This window comes from Coregonus clupeaformis, unplaced genomic scaffold, assembly GCF_020615455.1.
Source record: "Coregonus clupeaformis isolate EN_2021a unplaced genomic scaffold, ASM2061545v1 scaf3831, whole genome shotgun sequence".
In the NCBI taxonomy this organism is placed as follows: domain Eukaryota; kingdom Metazoa; phylum Chordata; class Actinopteri; order Salmoniformes; family Salmonidae; genus Coregonus; species Coregonus clupeaformis.
Genome location: NW_025537285.1, coordinates 13761 through 34724, shown reverse-complemented (window position 1 = coordinate 34724; position 20964 = coordinate 13761). Strand labels below are relative to the sequence as shown.

Genomic DNA, 20964 nt, shown 5'->3' with positions numbered 1-20964 from the left:
CACAGTATATTTGACATTAGTTATCTTTTTGGTTTGTTTTTAGTCCCACCCTTCAGCAACCTTCAACCTCTCCCATCTTTCTCTGAATACCATCTAATTGCAATATATTTTTCAACTGTGCAATGATGTTTCGACAAAGTTCTGAACCTTTCTATTTTCATAGTTTCTACAGGCACCATCATTTTCTCCCCGTGGGCATGTAATATTAAAACAACGCAAACTTTTCACAGTAGCTGGAGAACGATCCAATATAAATCAAAAGGAAGAAGGTCCACTCAACATTATACTGCTCCCAAATAGGCCTATATTTGTTTTATGAACATAATCGGAACCATTTTACAGATCAGATCGCTGTCACACATCTACAGAAGTTGCTTTGCAAGCGCGCCACGGACGTTGTCGCCATAAAACCAGGAAGGTGAATCATTCTAATACGTTTGGTTGTAATAAAAGTACACAAAAAACAAGCAATCAGTTTAAAAAAACAACAACAACACAAATAAATACATGTAAAATGTAATGATATTATAAAATCACCAGGATTAAAAAAACACAACGCATTGCTGTTGAACCAGCCTTCGTTATAGTAGGACTAAGGTAGTAAGGGTAGCCTACGGAGGGCTTGGGTTTTGAACATATGAAACGGAAACGGTTAACAGATAACTTCTAAATACAAGGTTCACCGGTATTCACGTTTCATGATGGGCATGGACACGTATCCTACATCATGGAGGGGGTTTTACACACGTCCAAAACGGGACCTGCATGGCTAAAATAATGTAGGCCTGCCTACAATGCATGTATAAAAAGGGAATGTCAGCTCACTGTTTTACTCCTCTCAAACTTGATATTTTAATAAAGCTTTGGTGATTAAGATTTATTTCCAAGTGGTCTCAGGACTACTCTTGACTACTTTGTGACTGCATTGAGCAATTGAGAGGAGGGGAGGCTATGCTATGTTTTTAATAAAATAAAACGAAATTGGGAAAAACATATGTTTTTTATGTTTCTAACTACGAAGTATACAGGCACCAAAATCACATTAGGCTACTCTTGTTCGGTCCATGCGCATATGGGCAGTGTGAGTCACGGCTGGATAGGCTGCGTTTCCGCTGTCAAAAGTAATGCCATAACCAACTGCGTTACCGCTAAACCGCTAAAACCAGCTTTTGGTTGGTCTTAAATATCCCTATCAGCGCTGCCTAAAATTAGCACTTTGGATCATGTTTTTAAGGACACACCTCAAATATTACCACCTCGCTGCGAGCTAATATAAGACAGGTAAATTGCCGAACCTGGCGTTAGGGCTGGAAAATGCCAGTGCGCCAGTTTTTACATGAAGGAATTGCAAACTAACGTGCTTTTGACACTAGTGCCACCTTAACGCCAGCCGAAAATAGAGCATAAAGTATTCACACCCCTTCACTTTTTCCACATTTTCTTACTTTACAGCCTTATTCTAAAATGGATTAAATTGTTTTTTCCCCCTCATCAATCTACACATAATAGCCTATAATGACAAAGCAAGAACAGGTTTTTAGAAATTTTTGCAAATGTATGAAAAAAACAAAACTGAAATATCACATTTACATAAGTATTCAGACCCTTTACTCAGTACTTTGTTGAAGCACCTTTGGCAGCGATTACAGCCTCGAGTCTTCTTGGGTATGATGCTACAAGCTTGGCACACCTGTATTTGGGGACTTTCTCCCATTCTTCTCTGCAGATCCTCTCAAGCTCTGTCAGGTTGGATGGCTGCACGGCTATTTTCAGGTCTCTCCAGAGATGTTCGTCCAGGCTCTGGCTGGGCCACTCAAGGACATTCAGAGACTTGTCCCGAAGCCACTCCTGCGTTGTCTTGGCTGTGTGCTTAGGGTCGTTGTCCTGTTGGAAGGTGAACCTTAGCCCCTGTCAGAGGTCCTGAGCGCTCTGGGGCAAGCTTTCATCAAGGATTTCTCTGTACTTTGCTCCCCTCATCTTTCCCTCAATCCTGACTAGTCTCTCAGTTCCTGCTGCTGAAAAACATCCCAACAGCATGATTCTGCTACCACCATGCTTCACCGCAGGGAAGGTGCCAGGTTTCCTCCAGACGTGATGCTTGGCATTTAGGCCAAAGAGTTCAATCTTGGTTTCATCAGACCAGAGAATCTTGTTTCTCATGGTCTGAGAGTCCTTTAGGTGCCTTTTGGCAAACTCCAAGCGGGCTGTCATGTGCCTTTTACTGAGGAGTGGCTTCCGTCTAGCCACTCTACCATAAAGGCCTGATTGGTGGAGTGCTGCAGAGATGGTTGTCCTTCTGGAAGGTTCTCCCATCTCAACAGAGGAACTCTGGAGCTCTGTCAGAGTGACCATCGGGTTCTTGGTGACCTCCCTGACCAAGGCCATTCTCCCCCGGTTGCTCAGTTTGGGCGGGCGGCCAGCTCTAGGAAGAGTCTTGGTGGTTCCAAACTTCTTCCATTTAAGAATGATGGAGGCCACTGTGTTCTTGGGGACCTTCAATGCTGTAGACATTTTTTGGTACCATTCCCCAGATCTGTGCCTCGACACAATCCTGTCTCGGAGCTCTACGGACAATTCCTTCGACCTCATAGCTTGGTTTTTGCTCTGACATGCACTGTCAACTGTGGGACCTTATATAGACAGGTGTGTGCCTTTCTAAATCATGTCCAATCAATTGAATTTACCACAGGTGGACTCCAATTAAGTTGTACAAACATCTCAAGGATGATCAATGGAAACAGGATGCACCTGAGCTCAATTTCGAGTCAAATAGCAAAGGGTCTGAATACTTAAGGTATTTCTGTATTTTTTTTTGCTTTGTCATTACGGGGTATTGTGTGTAGATTGATGAGGGAAAAAATATTTTAATCCATTTTAGAATAAGGCTGTAACGTAACAAAATGTGGAAAAAGGGAAGGGGTCTGAATACTTTCCGAAGGCACTGTTTGTGTTGACATTACCTTAAAGGAAGTGTGGTGTTTCATCCCAATAGTGTGAAAAGACTTCTTCATCTCGTCACTTGTGCAGTGATATGATAAAAATGCAGTGGTGTAAAGTACTTAAGTATAAATATTTGAAAATATTTTAAAGTGGTCCTCTGTAGCTCAATTGGTAGAGCATGGCGCTTGTAACGCCAGGGTAGTGGGTTCGATCCCCGGGACCACCCATAGGTAAAAATGTATGCACACATGACTGTAAGTCGCTTTGGATAAAAGCGTCTGCTAAATGGCATATTATTATTATATTATTAAGTAGTTTTTTGGGGTATCTGTACTTTACTTTACTATTTATATATTTGCCAACTTTTACTTTTACTTCACTACATTCCTAAAGAAAATAATGTACTTTTTACTCCATACATTTTCCCTGACACCCAAAAGTACTCATTACATTTTGACAGGAAAATGGTCCAATTCACACACTTATCAAGAGAACATCCCTGGTCATCCCTATTGCCTCTGATCTGGCGGACTCACTAAACACACATGCTTCGTTTGTAAATTATGTCTGACTGTTGGAGTGTGCCCCTGGCTATCCGCCAATAAAAAAAAGAGGAAATTGTGCCGTCTGGTTTGCTTAATATAAGGAATTTGAAATGGTTTATACTTGTACTTTTACTTTTGATACTTAAGTACATTTTAGCAATTCCATTTACTTTTGATACTTACGTATATTTAAAACCAAATACTTTTAGACTTTTACTCAAGTAATATAGTAAGATGATGGGATGTCCACTGGGAATTGGCTTTCACCTGTCCAAGAAAGGGAGATGAGGAGAGGAAGCCACTTTAGACTATTGTGATGGACCCATGACTTTCTGCTGTTTCAGTTGAAGCTCCCTTCGTCGGCCATACTGGAAGGAGACGTGTCCTGGAATCCTAAAAATAACAGTGTGTTTGATTACCTAGTGAGAGGGAAAGTAGGGATCAACCGGCAGGAGTGTCAGGTAAGAGTAACTATTCATTCACTACTTAAATAAAAAATATTGCTTATTTATGATTACAGCACTTATCAATCAGTAACATAATGTGTGTTTTTTCTCCATCAGTTTTCTGTTCATCTGAATGGCTCATCAGACAAAGTTGGTCTGTATTCCTCGCTCAGTCATCCCTTCAAATCCAAGATCCTTAAAACATTGGAGGTGGGTCGCTAATGTGTTTTTTCAAAGGTTGACAATTGAATCTCTTAATTGATTAAGTATACAGTATAAATAAAAAAGATATAGCTTTTCTGTTTTTGGTCAGCGTGTCTCTTGGTTTCTTTTAAATGGGTATTTGTCCCTTTATGTTTGTATTCTCCAGGCTCAGCTCACTGCAGACACGTCTATGGTGGATGGCAGCGTGAGCAGCTCTCTGTGTGTGAGGGCTGATGGGAAGGACAGAGCTCTGCTGAGGCCCAGCTCTCCCACTCCCTACAGAGAGACACCAGAGCCCTGGGTCTACGTATGGACCTGCTCCAGAGTCTACTACCTACTACAGCCACTGCGCTGCACCTCAACATGTCTGCCAACATCTCCTCGGATAGGTGAGTGCATTCTCACTAGTCTATCAAGTAGCTACATACAGTGTGGACTTAGGACAGGTCTGTCTGTCTGTCTGTCTTAGCCACAGTTTTGCTCTGTGTCCCTCCACATGCTTTCTCACTCTGTATCCTAATTGTAACTGTTCAAAGTACCTCCATACCTTCTCATCTCTCCCTGTCTGTCTCCTTCCAGACTCTCCATGCATGGTTCCTATGACCAGGGAGGAGAGGTCCTGCAGGCCCAGGTGGCCGGCTCACTGGAGCACTCCCCTGGTTCCCCGGGGCTACGGATGGCTGTCACAGGGGACCTGAGGCACTCCTTACCCAGCCTCACTGCTCTGCCTCCTGCCCTGAGTCTGGAAGGAGCCCTGGGGCAGTCAGACTGGCTCACTGAAGGTATGGCTCTATTAGACATAAGAAGTGATTGATTGGTCTTGTCTCGAAGTGCCAAGGCGAACCCAGGTTAGTGTATTTTCCATGTTAGTGCTGTATAAATGGTGAAACATGTGTACAGTGCATTCGGAAAGTATTCAGACCCCATTACTTTTTCCACATTTTGTTACATTACAGCCTTATTCTAAAATTGATTAAATTCATTTTTTCCCTCATCAATTGAAACACTATACCCCATAATGACAAAGCCAAAACAGGTTTTTAGAAATGTTTGCAAATGTATTAGATATAAAAAACAGAAATACCTTATTTACATAAGTATTCAGACCCTTTGCTATGAGACTCGAAATTGAGCTCAGGTGCATCCTGTTTCCATTGATCATCCTTGAGATGTTTCTACAACTTGATTGAAGTCCACCTGTGGTAAATTCAATTGATTGGACATGATTTGGAAAGGCACACACCTGTCTATATAAGGTCCCACAGTTGACAGTGCATGTCAGAGCAAAAACCAAGCCATGAGATCGAAGGAATTATCCGAGCTCCAAGAGGCACATATCTGGGGAAGGGTACCAAAAAACCTCTGCAGCATTGAAGTTTCCCAAGAACACAGTGGCCTCCATCATTCTGTAATGGAAGAAGTTTGGAACCACCAAGACTCTTCCTAAACATCTCTGGAGAGACCTGAAAATAGCTGTGCAGCGACGCTCCCCATCCAACCTGACAGAGCTTGAGAGGATCTGCAGAGAAGAATGGGAGAAACTCCAAAGGTGCTTCAACAAAGCACTGAGCAAAGGGTCTGAATACTTATGTAAATCTGATATTTGCCAAACTATTTAATATATTTTAGAATAAGGCTGTAATGTAACAAAATGTGGAAAAAGTCAAGGGGTCTGAATACTTTCCGAATGCACTGTATGTCACACACACACAGACACACACACAAATGTATTATTCAGTGCTATGAAGTGTATGTGTGTGTTGCAGGGCAGCTGAGAGTGACAGTGAGTAAGGCTGTGTACAGTGTGGAGCTGAGTCATCAACAGGACCAAGGAGACACCTGGGACGAAGAGGATGGCATGCTGGGAAAAGAGCCTGACGGGGCCCGTGATTGGTTGTGCGCTCGGGCAGGGAGGAGTCTCTGTGTGTGAATGTGAGCCGACGATTGGGCATTCAGGGAGGGTGGAGTCAATGCCCAGCTCTCTCCTCCTCCCCCTGGCTCCATACTGCAGGTGACCCCCTCCATCTGTCACATATTGTTGTTACTTTGAATCTCTACTCCCCCAGTCCCTCTCCTCAGATGTCCTCCTTCTATGGTCCTTTCACTTCCACACTTTCTGTCTCCTTAGATATCCTCAATTAATATGATAATATGAAACCGTAATCTGTTGTAAAAAGACATAGCCATACACAATGAATGTATCACGTACCCTGTTTATCAAGTCTTACATGCCCTTTCAAGTCTTGGTAAATGACAAAAATCCCACTCACATAAATTGTGCACCATTGTCTGTCACCAATGTTTTAGGTATACCAGGTAACAGCAGTGCCCAGGTGAGCTGGACCCAGGAGGAGGGCAGGCTCTCAGTGCTGGCAGAACTACAGGCCGGGGCTCAGGGCCTGAAGGCTGAGTTTGAGAGTGCCAGGACTGGCCGGGCCTCCCCACGATGGGAGCTCCAAACCAGGGTACAGCACCAAAGCAAGGCCCTGGTCCAAAGAGGCATGCCCAGCTCCATCCAGGCTACAGGGCACTATCAGGTGCAGCTTCATCCTCTTCTTCCTCATCCTTCCTCTTCTTTCTCTCTACTCTATTGTTGTTAAGAATGCTGCATTGAATTTGACTTTGGACATATTCCTGGAGATAACTTATCAAGCTATCGAAGAAGATGCATCAAAGAATCTTCAAGCCAAGGCTTTTATAATTTTAAGAAGATAAATTCATTTGATTTTCAGGTTTCAAGCCATGAAAGACATCACATTCATAATTCAGTATTTACTTCTATTTATTACAGTATTTTCAGTTTAATATTTAATGTCCAAAAGTATTTGTATTACTTCTGACTGTAGGAGGAGACAGAGGGTGTAGTGCAGGGTTGGCCATTCAAGTTGAAGAACAGAAGAAGGTGGACATCGTAGTGGAAGCTGGCAAGGGGAACAACACTGCCAACCTGAACGTGTCTCTATTGCACAACCTGAGGCAACTCAAAGGAGTGATACCTACATCATTACAGGTGACCAACACATTTGTACATTGAAAACTCACTCAAAAACACATTTACAACAGTGCAACAGATTCAAATATCACAATACTTGTATTCCATTTGTATAATCTCTCAGTACCATACCAACAGCGTTTCTACAGCAGTGAAGTAGGCACTTTTATAAGCCATGCAAATTTGATTTTAAATAGGCAAATGCATTTGCTCAATTGATACTAGTTCTATAGTGTCTGATATTATAGTTGTTTTCACTCCAAAGAAGTATAGGAACCGTGCGCTCCAACTCATGTGCCATACTGTCTGTGTTAAATTCCTCCATCTTCTCCCACTGCTCTCCCTTTAATAAACAAACTGTGTCGACGGGGGTCTCTGTTTTCACAGATGAGCTGCACGGGGTACGCCACCAATGGTGCCGCTAATGACCGCCTCTCGGCCCATTGCTCCGGAAGCATCGCCGGTCGACCCGTGGAGGTACGCGCCTTTCGCTCCAAGAGACCACACAGCAGCAGGCTCTGCTACGGCCTAGCGTTAGCCTACCCTAGCATCACCGCACAGGCCAAAGGCTGCTACAGCCCCACGGGCCAGGCTGAGCTCATGGCTAACCTCACCCACTCCTCCCGGCTACTGCAGCTCTCCCTGGGGCTGCCCTCCCGCTCTAGCCTCAGGCTTCTGCTCCGGCCTGGGCCTAAGCGATGGGGCCTGAGGTTCGGGTTGGCGGTTGGCCCCTGGAGGGTGCAGGTTAGTGGGGGGCTGAGGCAGGAGGCGGCAGGGCTCTATGCATGGCATGGCCTGGTTGAGTATGGGACTCCTCATGTCACACACAAGGCCGAGGTTAGAGGTCGCGTTAGGGCAGAGCGGTGGTGTCACCTCTGGGTGGAAGTGAGCGGGGTGTGGGACTCAGTCAGATCCAGCCTGGTGGTGTCGACGCGGTGTGGGGGAGGGGTGCGGGTGGCCTGGGTGCGGATCACTGAAGGGGAAGGGGCACTAGCACCAAGCAGGACCTCTCTGACCATAATAGGAAGCGCTGTGAAAGACGGCCTCAGGGGCACTGTGGGTCTTGAAAACAACCAGGATTCTCTCCACTGCCTGTTATCCTTGCTACTGAGGGAAAGCCGAGCTGAGCTGGGCTGGACCCTCCACCACCAATGGGCCTCTCTCTCCACCTCCTCCATTCCAGAAAGGGTTGACCTGCACGGGTCAGCCCAGGTCCGACGTGCCTCCCTCTCCGGGAACGCCCGCGTCTCCTTGGACGCCCACTCGGCCAACCTGGACGTCACGGCGACCTGGGAGCCCCTCGGCCACGCCCCAAACGCTGCCCTCAGGGCCATTTTCCAACATGACCTTGCCACCCTAAAGCATGCTGGGATACCAGAGGACGCCACCCTGAGCGTGTTTGCGGGGCCCACTCAGGCACAGGTGGAGCTGGAGAGTGACACGTGTTCCATGTTGACCCACGGGACTAGTCTACATAGAGGGGAACACAGAAGGACATGGACCCTGGTTGTCCGTCAATGCTGTAACCTACTTAAGGTAGAGACAGAAATATAATTACTAGAATGGGCATGCCCATTCTAGTCAACTTAATTCTATTTCTATGAGTAGAGCAGTGGAAACATGGCGGGAACAGGAAATCAATCAAATTGATTTTATAAAGCCATTTTTAAGTGACCTCAACCATGTTTCCCAGCGACAGAAAGCAGGAAGTGAGTCATCTTCACCAGAAAGATGAGCCTCCACTTTCCTTTACAGCATGGCATATCGCTGACACATACGGTAATGCTGTCTCACATTTAGATCCCACGTCAATAGATGTGTGATGTTGTTTATGTTGTGTCAGTTCATCTGTATCTTTTATAAATATTTGATTTCAGCACAAAAACACACAAAATAAGACAGCCTATTGCAAATTTGACTATCGGCTACATTTTTTGCTGACTATTAGTTTCTCCTCCACAGACTCTCCTCCCTCCGTACTTCTCAGTGAATGGCTCCTTGGTCCGCTCCCACCACGCGTCTGGACACAAACCTCACACCGGGGGAGAGGAGAAGGGGCTGCCAGCCTGGCCTTATCCTCCTGCCTCCCAGCTCAGCTTCAGGAGCTCCATCCGTCACTCCCTGACGGGGCTCCGTGCCCTGGGCATCCCCCTCGCAGTGCCCTAGTCCTGGGTGTCTCGACTGGGAACGCCCTGGGGTAGGGGTGGAGCTGGAGCTGGGGCAGTGCCGGCTCAGGGCCGATTCTGGGAAGAATAAGGCTAACTGGGCCGTCAATGTGACCCACTATTGCCCAGAACTACAGGTAAAGAACACGCTGACCGGGAGAGTACGAACAAATATGATTCTGATTACCAAACAGTGGAATCTGATGTGTTAGTGCTGGGCTACGCTCCAGTGTGAGTGCCTGTATGTTTCTGCTTTGGCCAGCTTTTGGGGAAAGGGGATACCTAGTCAGTTGCACAACTGAATGCATTCAACCAAAATGTGTCTTCCGCATTAAACCCAAACCCTCTAAATCAGAGAGGTGCAGGGGGCTTCCTTAATCGACATCATCAGCGCCTGCCGGAAGCAGTTGATATTGGGTGTTAACTGCATTGCTCAAGGACAGAACAACAGATTTCTTCCACTTTGCCGGCTCTGGAATTTGAACCAGCGACCATTCGGTTACTGGCCCAACGTTCTTAACCACTAGGCTACCTGCCGCAGAGTTGGGTTAAATTCCATTTAAATTCCAGTCAATTCAGAAAGTAAACTAAATTCCAATTCCACATTTTCCCAATTGAAAAGCATTGAAGAGAATTGGAATTGGAATTTCAGTGCACTTCTGGAATAGACTGGAATTGAAACCAACCCTGCTGCATCAACAAAGTCTTTCTTTCTGTCTACTACAAATATACGGTTATAACCACCACCTACAATAACATTGACTAGGCTATTAATCACCATTACGGTACAGCCTCACATCTGAGTTATGACCACTTTGATTTTGCTAGCTGGAACACCAGCTAAGAGATGGTTTTGTCCCAGTTTACCTATTTGCTTATGGTCTTGCCTACTCCTAGCGAACAGTTTTTTTAATTAATTGAAAAATCAATTTTATTTGGAACGGCAAGCCAGCCAGACAAAATTAAATGGGCCTATTTATATAATGAATATGAATTCGGAGGACAGAAATGATTAAATGTTAAAGCATTAGACCTATCACTAAAAGCTTCAGTCATACAAAGGTTATACTTAAATCCGAACTGGTTCTCTAGCAAATTAGTAAAATTGTCTCACCCCATGTTCAAGAATGGCCTTTTTCCCTTTATTCAGATTACAACCCCTCACTTTCAGTTATTTGAAAAGGAAATAATCTCCCAAATATCACTATTTCTAAAACAAGCCATAGAAAGTTGGTTGCAATTTCAATTTAATCCTCCAGAAACGACAGAACAAATAATGCAACAAATATTGTGGTTAAACTCAAATATACTAATTGAAAAAAATGTTTATAAAATGAATAATCTTTATAAATGATATCATCTGTAGGACTGGTGGAGTTATGTCGCACATGCAGCCAATAAAAACATATGTAAATGTCTGCTCTACCCAAAAAAACAAATAATTGCAGCATTACCGCAAAAATGGAAGAGGAAAGTGGAAGGGGGATAAAGTAAGGAACTTGTCTGTCAGCCCTGCATTAAAGAACATAATTGGTTAAAGAAAATAGTGATAAATAAAAAAGTATACCAGTTTAATTTAAGGACCAAAGGATTGCCAGCTGTGCCATATAGATTGCAAAATAGTTGGGAAGATATTTTTGACGTACCAATTCCATGGCATAGTGTTTATGAACTGATACGCAAAATGACGCCGGATTCAAAATGTAGAATTTTTCAATTTACATTATTATACAAAATTCTTGCTACCAATAGAATGTTATTTATATGGGGGATACAATCTTCCCAGCTCTGCAGATTTTGCTGCGAAGATACAGAATCATTAGATCATTTGTTTTGGTACTGTCCATTTGTAGCTTGTTTTTGGACACAGGTCCAGGAATGGCTGAAGGATTGCAATATTTACCTGGAGCTAACCCTGCAGATAGCACTACTGGGTGATCTGAAAAGTCATAGTCAGTCGATCAATAATATAATAATACTTATAGCAAAAATGTTTATTTTCAATTTACAATCTGTAGAAACAATGAGAATAGAAGGGTTCGGAACTTTTGTGAAACATCACAGTACAGTTGAAAAATATATGGCAAATAGAAATCCAATATGGATGGTGTTAAGCGATATATGGGAGGTGTTGAATGGAGCTGAAGGATGGGACTAATAACAACTAACAACAACTAATAACAACAAGATAACTAATGTAAAGCATACTGTGTCCATAATAAGTATATAGGTTATAGGTTGAGAGCTTTTGTGAAAGAGCACAGTTAGAAAGATATGGCATATAGAAGCAAACTGGATGGACATCATGAAAATGATCGGAGAGGTTGAGGGTAGAGGAAGTTCAGGAGTAAAAACAAACAAAATATAATTTTGTAAAATTGACTGTGTCCATAAAATGTATATAGTATGTATAAGCTGGAAGTAGAGGCCTAAGCGTTGTTGTTCACTAGTTTACTCCAATTAGGGAAGGGGTGGTGAGGTTGGAAAGTAATAAAGGGAAATATATATTTTTAAAGGATATGTATGTATATGTATTTATATGTATGTATGTGTATATGTATGTATACGTGTGTGTATACAGTGGGGAAAAATAGTATTTAGTCAGCCACCAATTGTGCAAGTTCTCCAACTTAAAAATATGAGAGAGGCCTGTAATTTTCATCATAGGTACACGTCAACTATGACAGACAAATTGAGAAAAAAATCCAGAAAATCACATTGTAGGATTTTTTATGAATTTATTTGCAAATTATGGTGGAAAATAAGTATTTGGTCACCTACAAACAAGCAAGATTTCTGGCTCTCACAGACCTGTAACTTCTTCTTTAAGAGGCTCCTCTGTCCTCCACTCGTTACCTGTATTAATGGCACCTGTTTGAACTTGTTATCAGTATAAAAGACACCTGTCCAAAACCTCAAACAGTCACACTCCAAACTCCACTATGGCCAAGACCAAAGAGCTGTCAAAGGACACCAGAAACAAAATTGTAGACCTGCACCAGGCTAGGAAGACTGAATCTGCAATAGGTAAGCAGCTTGGTTTAAAAAAATCAACTGTGGGAGCAATTATTAGGAAATGGAAGACATACAAGACCACTGATAATCTCCCTCGATCTGGGGCTCCACGCAAGATCTCACCCCGTGGGGTCAAAATGATCACAAGAACGGTGAGCAAAAATCCCAGAACCACACGGGGGGACCTAGTGAATGACCTGCAGAGAGCTGGGACCAAAGTAACAAAGCCTACCATCAGTAACACTACGCCGCCAGGGACTCAAATCCTGCAGTGCCAGACATGTCCCCTGCTTAAGCCAGTACATGTCCAGGCCCGTCTGAAGTTTGCTAGAGTGCATTTGGATGATCCAGAAGAGGATTGGGAGAATGTCATATGGTCAGATGAAACCAAAATATAACTTTTTGGTAAAAACTCAACTCGTCGTGTTTGGAGGACAAAGAATGATGAGTTGCATCCAAAGAACACCATACCTACTATGAAGCATGGGGGTGGAAACATCATGCTTTGGGGCTGTTTTTCTGCAAAGGGACCAGGACGACTGATCCGTGTAAAGGAAAGAATGAATGGGGCCATGTATCGTGAGATTTTGAGTGAAAACCTCCTTCCATCAGCAAGGGCATTGAAGATGAAACGTGGCTGGGTCTTTCAGCATGACAATGATCCCAAACACACCGCCCGGGCAACGAAGGAGTGGCTTCGTAAGAAGCATTTCAAGGTCCTGGAGTGGCCTAGCCAGTCTCCAGATCTCAACCCCCATAGAAAATCTTTGGAGGAGTTGAAAGTCCGTGTTGCCCAGCGACAGCCCCAAAACATCACTGCTCTAGAGGAGATCTGCATGGAGAATGGGCCAAAATACCAGCAACAGTGTGTGAAAACCTTGTGAAGACTTACAGAAAACGTTTGACCTGTGTCATTGCCAACAAAGGGTATATAACAAAGTATTGAGAAACTTTTGTTATTGACCAAATACTTATTTTCCACCATAATTTGCAAATAAATTCATTAAAATCCTACAATGTGATTTTCTGGAGAAAAAAAATCTCATTTTGTCTGTCATAGTTGACGTGTACCTATGATGAAAATTACAGGCCTCTCTCATCTTTTTAAGTGGGAGAACTTGCACAATTGGTGGCTGACTAAATACTTTTTTCCCCCACTGTATATATATATATATTTGCCAGAGAAAAAAACATTGATGGAAGTTACAATCTATCTGCAATATTAAAGCTGATCTACCCCCCAAAAAATAAAAATGAATAAATAAAAATATTTTAAAAAGAGATGGCTTTGATGATAATAGGGGGGTGCACATATATTATCAACACACCCATGTCCTTTGAAGAACTTCAGAAGGAGTCTTCATCAAAGGCAAACCTGGGGGCTCATTTTTAACTTTTAACTGGGTGTTGCTGTGATAGAACACCAAGAGTGCGTCCCAAATGGCAAGCGTCCCAAATGGCACCCTATTCATGGGCTCTGGTCAAACGTTTTTGCACTATATAGGGAATACTGGTTTTTAAAAAATAGTGTACTAAATAGGGAATAGGGTGTAATTTGGGACGTAGCCCATAGGATGGTTTGTGAGACCATATGTATTCTGTCTGGATCAGTGCCCCGTGGTGTTTGTACTAGCAGCGGGAGCTACTTGTCTCTAATTGAGAGCTGTGTGTGTGTGTGTGTGTGTGTGTGTGTGTGTGTGTGTGTGTGTGTGTGTGTGTGTGTGTGTGTGTGTGTGTGTGTGTGTGTGTGTGTGTGTGTGTGTGTGTGTGTGTGTGTGTGTGTGTGTGTGTGTGTGTGTGTGTGATTGGCAGAGCTTTGTGGATGCAGCTGGACAGAGGCCTCCGCTTTGTTGACCGTCGAGGGACAGAGAGAGGGAGAGGAGGAGAGAAGAGAGAGAGAGGGGAAAGGGGGAGTGAAAGTGAAGGGAGAGGGTTTGAGTTGAGAGGATGGATAGAAGAAAGGTTTGGTGTTGTAAAACTTACGTTTGTTAGAATAATTGAAAGTTGTACTAAATTAGAAGGGTTTGAGATTGAAGAATAGCTGTCGTTTTTTTTCTTCATTTTTGAGCCACGCGTGCCCATTTATGTACATATCTCCACAGAGCACAGGACTCCCTGCATCCCTGGCCTTCCAGGGCCTCCTCTCATTGGTCCCTTGCCAGCTGGCCCTTCACTGTACTCTAAAGATGGACAACCATGATCTTACCCTGGAGCTAGGCCAGTCCTGCAGTCCGGCAGCACGCTTCTCTGGATCCCTGACACACTCCTTCCCTGGGCTCCGGACCAGGGGCCTCCCCCTGAAGACCAGCATAGAGGCTTCGGCCCCTGAGGGCCCTGGACAGACTGGGGCCCTGTTTATTAAAGCTGGCTTGTGTTATATCAGAGCTAATGGAGACATGGGGCTTAATGGAAGGACACAGTGGTTGTGGGCTACGGAGTCAGATTGTCCGTTGCTACAGGTAGGCTATCCTCTGTTTCATTGAAATACAACACGTTATACAGAGTTTATCCTCATTGCATGCCTATGATTTCAACAGTGAAACCGTAATGTGGAAAGTTTGTGGTCTTCATATCCAACTTACTGTATGTAGCTTAATCTAGTTAGCTTGGTCCCAGATCTGTTTGTGCTGCACAGCCAACTCCTACATACAGATCAGGGACAGCAAGTAAGTCACTCTTACTGAATATCCAAGGCCGAAGAAAGCCATGCAGTCAAGTCACAAAATCACACTCCCATCCACCTTTTCCCCAGGGCCTCGGCCTTCCCTCCCAGGTCCACCTGAACGGCTCCGTGGGAACAGATGACCACAATGTCTGGATGGCCATTTTGGATGCCAGTGTGGAGGGGGCAACAGAGGGGTTTCCTGAGGCTGACTGCGAAGGGCCAAGCCTGGGCTGAGGCTAGAGGGACACCTCAACCACAACCTCACAGCCCTTGGGGGGTTACCGGGCCAGAGTAGGATAGTGGTGACCGGTAGTGGTAGGGCAGACTCACAGGGCTACGATACAGAGGCGGAGCTACAGCTGGGTGAATGTGCCGTGAGAGGCTCGGCGACGGTGATGACAGGGGACCGCCTGAAGGGGGCAGTGGTGTACCACAACAACTGCACTGCATTACAGGTACCAGCACGTTCTGATTAAAGTATTACATTATATTCCACTACCAACAGCTTTGCCACTGTCTCGGTACTGGTACAGGTTGCCCCCTAAGCACAGTTGTAGGATCAGCTTCCCGTTCCCTATGTCGTAACCTGAACTATTTGGGTGAAAAGTGCGAAACTAAACTTAGATCAGCTCTTAGGGCAACTTAATCCTACACTGCTATGTTAATAACTACTATCTCGTCATCCATTTTCCATCAAGTTTGATTTGTCGGTCTATAATGTTATATACCCAATATTTTATAGGAATGGGGTAGTCCAGTTAAGATGGAAGGTTCTTGGTCCTTGGTCATCACCCAGACATTTCTAGATACCCATGTCTCCATGGCGATGGATGAAAATAACCTACAGGCTTTGATGGCACTGAAAACAACAAAGGTAGGCTACTGTTGTTTCTGTACATTTCAAATTTACAAACATTTCAGTATTTCAGTGTTCCAAACGGCCTCTTCCTCATTTATTATTAAATTTTTTATTCATTCCTCTTTATCATTGACTGATAAACATAGAGATGAATGAATTAATACATTTCAAGTACTGTGTCTACTTCTGTTTGTGTCTGCCAGGGTTGGCAGGAAGCATCAGGCCATCTCAACCACTCTGTGCCCCTGCTACAAAGGGTGGGCCTCCCCGCCAATTCTGCCATGGCGATGCGCTCAGAGAGCCATGGCAACAGCTCCTACCACTGGCTCCTCCATTGCATCGTGGGTAGCCAACAGGTAACCTGATTAACAACAACTGTTTAGAGAGGAAACCACATAATTAAATAGAACACTTATTTAGGGCCCTGTGTTTTGCGCAATCATGTGACATATCAAGATTTTATCCTGTATTTTAAGCCTTATCCAGAAATGAGAATTTCACAAAAAAATTATAGCAATTGTCTGAGGATGGTGCTGGACCATCTGAAATAACAAGAAAAGGGAACAGTTTGATGAAAAAGTGTTAAATAAAGGTTAAAATCCAGGCATGCCAAAGAATTGCGCAAAACACAGGGCCCTAAGTATGATATTGTATCTCTATGGAGAAAACTGCCCTGTTGTATACTAGGGGTGGGCGGGGTCCATCCCAATATTCTAAAGTCGCTTTCCTTGACTCCTCTCCTTCATCTGCACTGGTCTGTAAACACATTATTATACTTTTTTATACCAGTGTACATGAGGGAAAGAATGCAAAGAAGCAATTTTAGACTATTGATATGCACCCTAAGATGTTTCCTTCTTTATACTCATAATGAATTTAATAGAGGATGCAATATGATGATTATCTACCATATTCATTTTACCCAATTTCATGTGTCTTAGGTATGGGAAATGGGAAATGGGAAATACAGTATGTGTATATGTGCGTCTTTATGGTAAGCACTTATATTTTTAGTTAATAGAGGAGATGACAGTCGAGAGGAGTCAAGGGATGGTGAGGGTGAAGAGCGTTGTCAATCACACTATGGCATTTCTGAAGAACTGGGGACTGCCAGAGAACAACAGTATCCAGGTTAGAGACGTCACACTACTGAGCCAAGCCAAACCAACCTGAGCCGAGCTGTACTGGGTTGACCATAGTTGCTGGAACCAGGCTGGAAAGAACAATGTGAAAAAACAATATCCAAGCCAGCACAGTACGGTTCAGGTTGGCATGGTCATGTAAAAATGGGTTTAGAGGTTTAGATGCCTTGGCTTATATATTTATCTGTTTTTCTACTGTATCTTATTAGATAAGTATTCAGTATGGTGCCTTTGCTGTGCCTCCAGCTAGAGCTTGGTTCTGGGGAGGTGAGGAACCTGACCATTCAGTCCCAGTTTGGAGCTCAGCTAGCAAGACTGGGTCTTCAGCTGAAGGACAGTCCATTGGCTACTGAACTGAGAGGCAACCTGTGGCACAGTTGCCTTTGGCTTCAAGAGAGATGGTTTCCACAGACGATGGAGGTAAATACTTATGCCCATTCTGAATATCTTTTATGATATCTTCAGTGATTTGAGTGTATTTGGCTGTGTGGGTATTCCTGCAGTACATTTCAATTATCTTCAACTTTACTGATTAGGGGTGAGTGTTCCAACAACAAACAATGAACTTCATGTTTAATGATTTATTTGTTTTTGGGGAACTTGCCCCTGAAATCACAGTACAGATTAAGGAAAGAAGACAAGGATCCTTGGTCTAATGATCTATCCTTGGTCTAATCAAGCCCCTCCCCCCCTGCCTCCCTCTGTCATTTTCCTCTCCTCCCTCTCCCAGGCCCTATGCTCCATACATGGGGTGATGTCTCAGCTGCGGTCCAGGGCTCACCTCTCCATGGACGGACACAGGCTGCTGGTGTCTGGCCTGAACGTCAGCGTAGCCGATGGACGTCTGGCCATGCTGCTCTCTCTGACCCCTCCCTCATCACTACGTACATACTTGCCATATAGTCTGGACACAGCCATGACCGCCCAATTCACAGGTTAGCACACTAACCCAGCTAACGTGATGAAATGACAGAAAGGGGACCTATTTGTACTTTTCGCCATCGGTCAAAAATGTCCTATGTAACGTTCTGTCGTAACCAAACTGTGACATGTCTGGAATCTCCTTGAAGTTCAGTATGTACACAGTTATACCTCTTCTCCACTAGCTTACTTCTCCTTAGTGCCTTAACTCTCTGTGCCCTAACTCAATCCCTTCCATAGGGCCCATGAGAAGTGTGTCAGTGGACCTGCACTGTAAGGGGAGACGGGTGCGTGTTGTTGGGGACGTGAGGGGCTGGGGAACCTATGGAGGGTCCAGGGAGGCCAGAGCCACAATACAGCACAGCTTACAGGGACAGACTAGCCCTATTCTACAGGTAGGCTGGCTGATACACACACGTACATACAATGCTTTGCTAACAGACGTACTGGTAAGGTAGACTGACACTTGTGTGTGTGTGTGTAGGTGGAAGCCTGGGGAAGACTGACTGACTCTCAGCTCAGGTGCTCTGTAGCTGTGAACCCTGAGCTCAGCTCCTCTGTGGCCCTCATCATTCAGGGACATCATCTACCAGACAGGTATAATGACACACAGACAGACACACAAATACAAAGCAACATGCCCTTGGTTGACGATTGTGCTTGTGTCCAGTAAGGAGCTGATGGTGAAGGTGTTCCAGAATATCCCACAGTTGCTGCCCTATCTGCCCACTCAACTCAACGCCAGATCTCAGGTGTGTGGTACAGTGTGTGTGTGTGTATGAGAGATTGCTCTTTAATTCTCACACCTGTTGCTGCCATTTTCACCGCCAACATGCTAGCTAGAGTGAGAGATTGAGTTTAGACAGTTTGAAGTGCAACTCCAGCTAAAATCGAAAAATTTCTGTAAGGCGTAAGCTCAGAAATAAGGTTTGATCAAAGAGGAAATTGTAGAAGAGTTGGTTGTTTCGGAGCGCGTCTCGACTCTTTTTCCTTTTCTGAAACCAACCCTGTGATGAGGTGTGAATGACGGAGTCAGGCACAGGAGGTAAAACACCGAAATCCAGAGTTTATTCAGTGTACATGAATAAAGCGCAGCAAGCGTCAAAACGAAACTAGCACAAGGGAAAAATCCACCTTGGCTACATACAGCTACCGAGCCACTCACTCTCACAATGAACAATTACTCACAAAGGACAAGGGGGGCAGAGGGAACACTTATACACAGACTAATGAGGGGATATGAACCAGGTGTGTGTAATTGACAAGACAAGACAAATGGAATGATGATATATGGAGCGGTAGTGGCTAGTAAGCCGGGGCGACCAACGCCGAAACCTGCCCGAACAAGGAGGCGGGGCAGCCTCGGCTGAATTCGGTGACACCCCGCTGCACATTGTAGATGGTTGATATTTGTTTGCAATGATGAGACCTCTTCATCAGAAACCATGTCATGTTGATTTCACCAGAGACTGCACTAATTATGTAAATAGAGTTGAAAGGCCTCAGCAGAAATCCTTTACTCAAGGAAGACACTTGAGTTGGCTCATCAGGAAATGGAATGGTAAGATTTGGCCATTTTTATAATTGATGAGTGTCTGCTAAATGACTAAAATGTAAATGTAAAATGTTATCAATAGTATTTGGCAATAATCATCATTGAGTGTTGTTGATGGTAGGATGCTGTTGTAGACCTAATCTTCTTTTGTTTTTAGATGAAAAGCACAGATGTGGGATGCTAGACTTGAAGTCCCATAAATAACTGTTGGCCCATGACCTAACCCCTTGTACTATCCATTTGTATTATAATCTGGACAGAGCAATTTGTATAGAGGTCCAGTTCAAATGCTTATCCTAATCAGTCCAACCACTAGTTCAGCAGTTGCTCAAAAGACACCTGTTGGCAGGCTGTTGTTACTTGATGTGCTGTTTTTATATACCTGTGTGAGTGCCTAATCTTTATGAATGGCCTTTGACCCCAGAAAAGTAGTTGAGTGTAGAGGTCTTCACGGATCCACCTGTACTCGAACACTCTAGACCCGATCCGGATCCAGAATTCTAAATAATGTCATTGTTTGGGTCGGTTCTGATATCATTGTCACGGGTCTCAGGTATGCATCTCCCGAGTGGTGCAGTGGTCTAAGGCACTGCATCGCAGTGCTAGCTGTGCCACTAGAGATCCTGGTTCGAATCCAGGCTCTGTCGTAGCCGGCCGCGACTGGGAGACCCATGGGGCGGCGCACAATTGGCCCAGCGTCATCCAGGGTAGGGGAGGGAATAGCCGGCAGGGATGTAGCTCAGTTGGTAGAGCATGGCGTTTGCAACACCAGGGTTGTGGGTTCGATTCCCATGGGGGGCCAGTATGAAAAAAATAAAAATTATAATAATGTATGCACTCACTAACTGTAAGTCGCTCTGGATAAGAGCGTCTGCTAAATGACTAAAATGTAAAAAATGTATGCGTAATTTTAACTGACTTGTCCAGGAAGGGCCCATACAGATCTGAACACGACTGCTGCAGTAGAGAAAGAGACATTCTATAATTTATACTGCTGCTCTGGTGTGTGGCGCGTGTAGCTTGTTGATTGTGGACTACAGGAAAGGGAGGGCCAAACACGCCCCCATTCACATCGACGGGGCTGTAGTGTAGCGGGTCGAGAGTTTCAAGTTCCTTGGTGTCCACATCACCAACAAACTAACATGGTCCAAACACACCAAGAAAGTCGTGAAGAGGGCACGACAACGCCTTTTCCCCCTCAGCAGACTGAAAAAAATTGGCATGGGTCCCCAGATCCTCAACAAGTTCTACAGCTGCACCATCGAGAGCATCCTGACCAGTTGCATCACAGCCTGGTATGGAAACTGCTCGGCATCCAACCGTAAGGCACTACAGAGGGTAGTTCGTACAGCCCAGTACATCACTGGGGACAAGCTTCCTGCCATCCAGAACCTATATACTAGGCGGTGTCAGAGGAAGGCCCAAAAAATTGTCAAAGACTCCAGTCACCCAAGTCATAGACTGTTCTCTCTGCTACCGCACAGCAAACGGTACCGGAGCACCAAGTCTAGGTCC

General features: G+C 44.4%; 1 protein-coding gene and 1 long non-coding RNA gene across 2 annotated transcripts; both read left to right on the top strand.

Annotated features, from left to right (window-relative positions):
• Positions 1-7017: 7017 nt before the first annotated feature.
• Positions 7018-9148, top strand: LOC123490398. The gene is made up of 3 exons (XR_006660937.1): positions 7018-7145; positions 7515-7604; positions 9090-9148. It is a non-coding gene; the product is annotated as an uncharacterized LOC123490398 (long non-coding RNA).
• A 193-nt stretch (positions 9149-9341) lies between these two features.
• On the top strand, positions 9342-18646 carry LOC123490399 (the record flags this gene model as incomplete). The annotated part of the gene is made up of 12 exons (XM_045220436.1): positions 9342-9429; positions 14410-14766; positions 15060-15155; positions 15197-15427; positions 15715-15846; positions 16035-16187; positions 16846-16962; positions 17220-17393; positions 17704-17908; positions 18135-18289; positions 18379-18491; positions 18565-18646. Coding segments are annotated over exons 2-12 (1731 nt in total), but the record flags the coding sequence as incomplete, so codon positions are not given.
• Positions 18647-20964: the final 2318 nt, after the last annotated feature.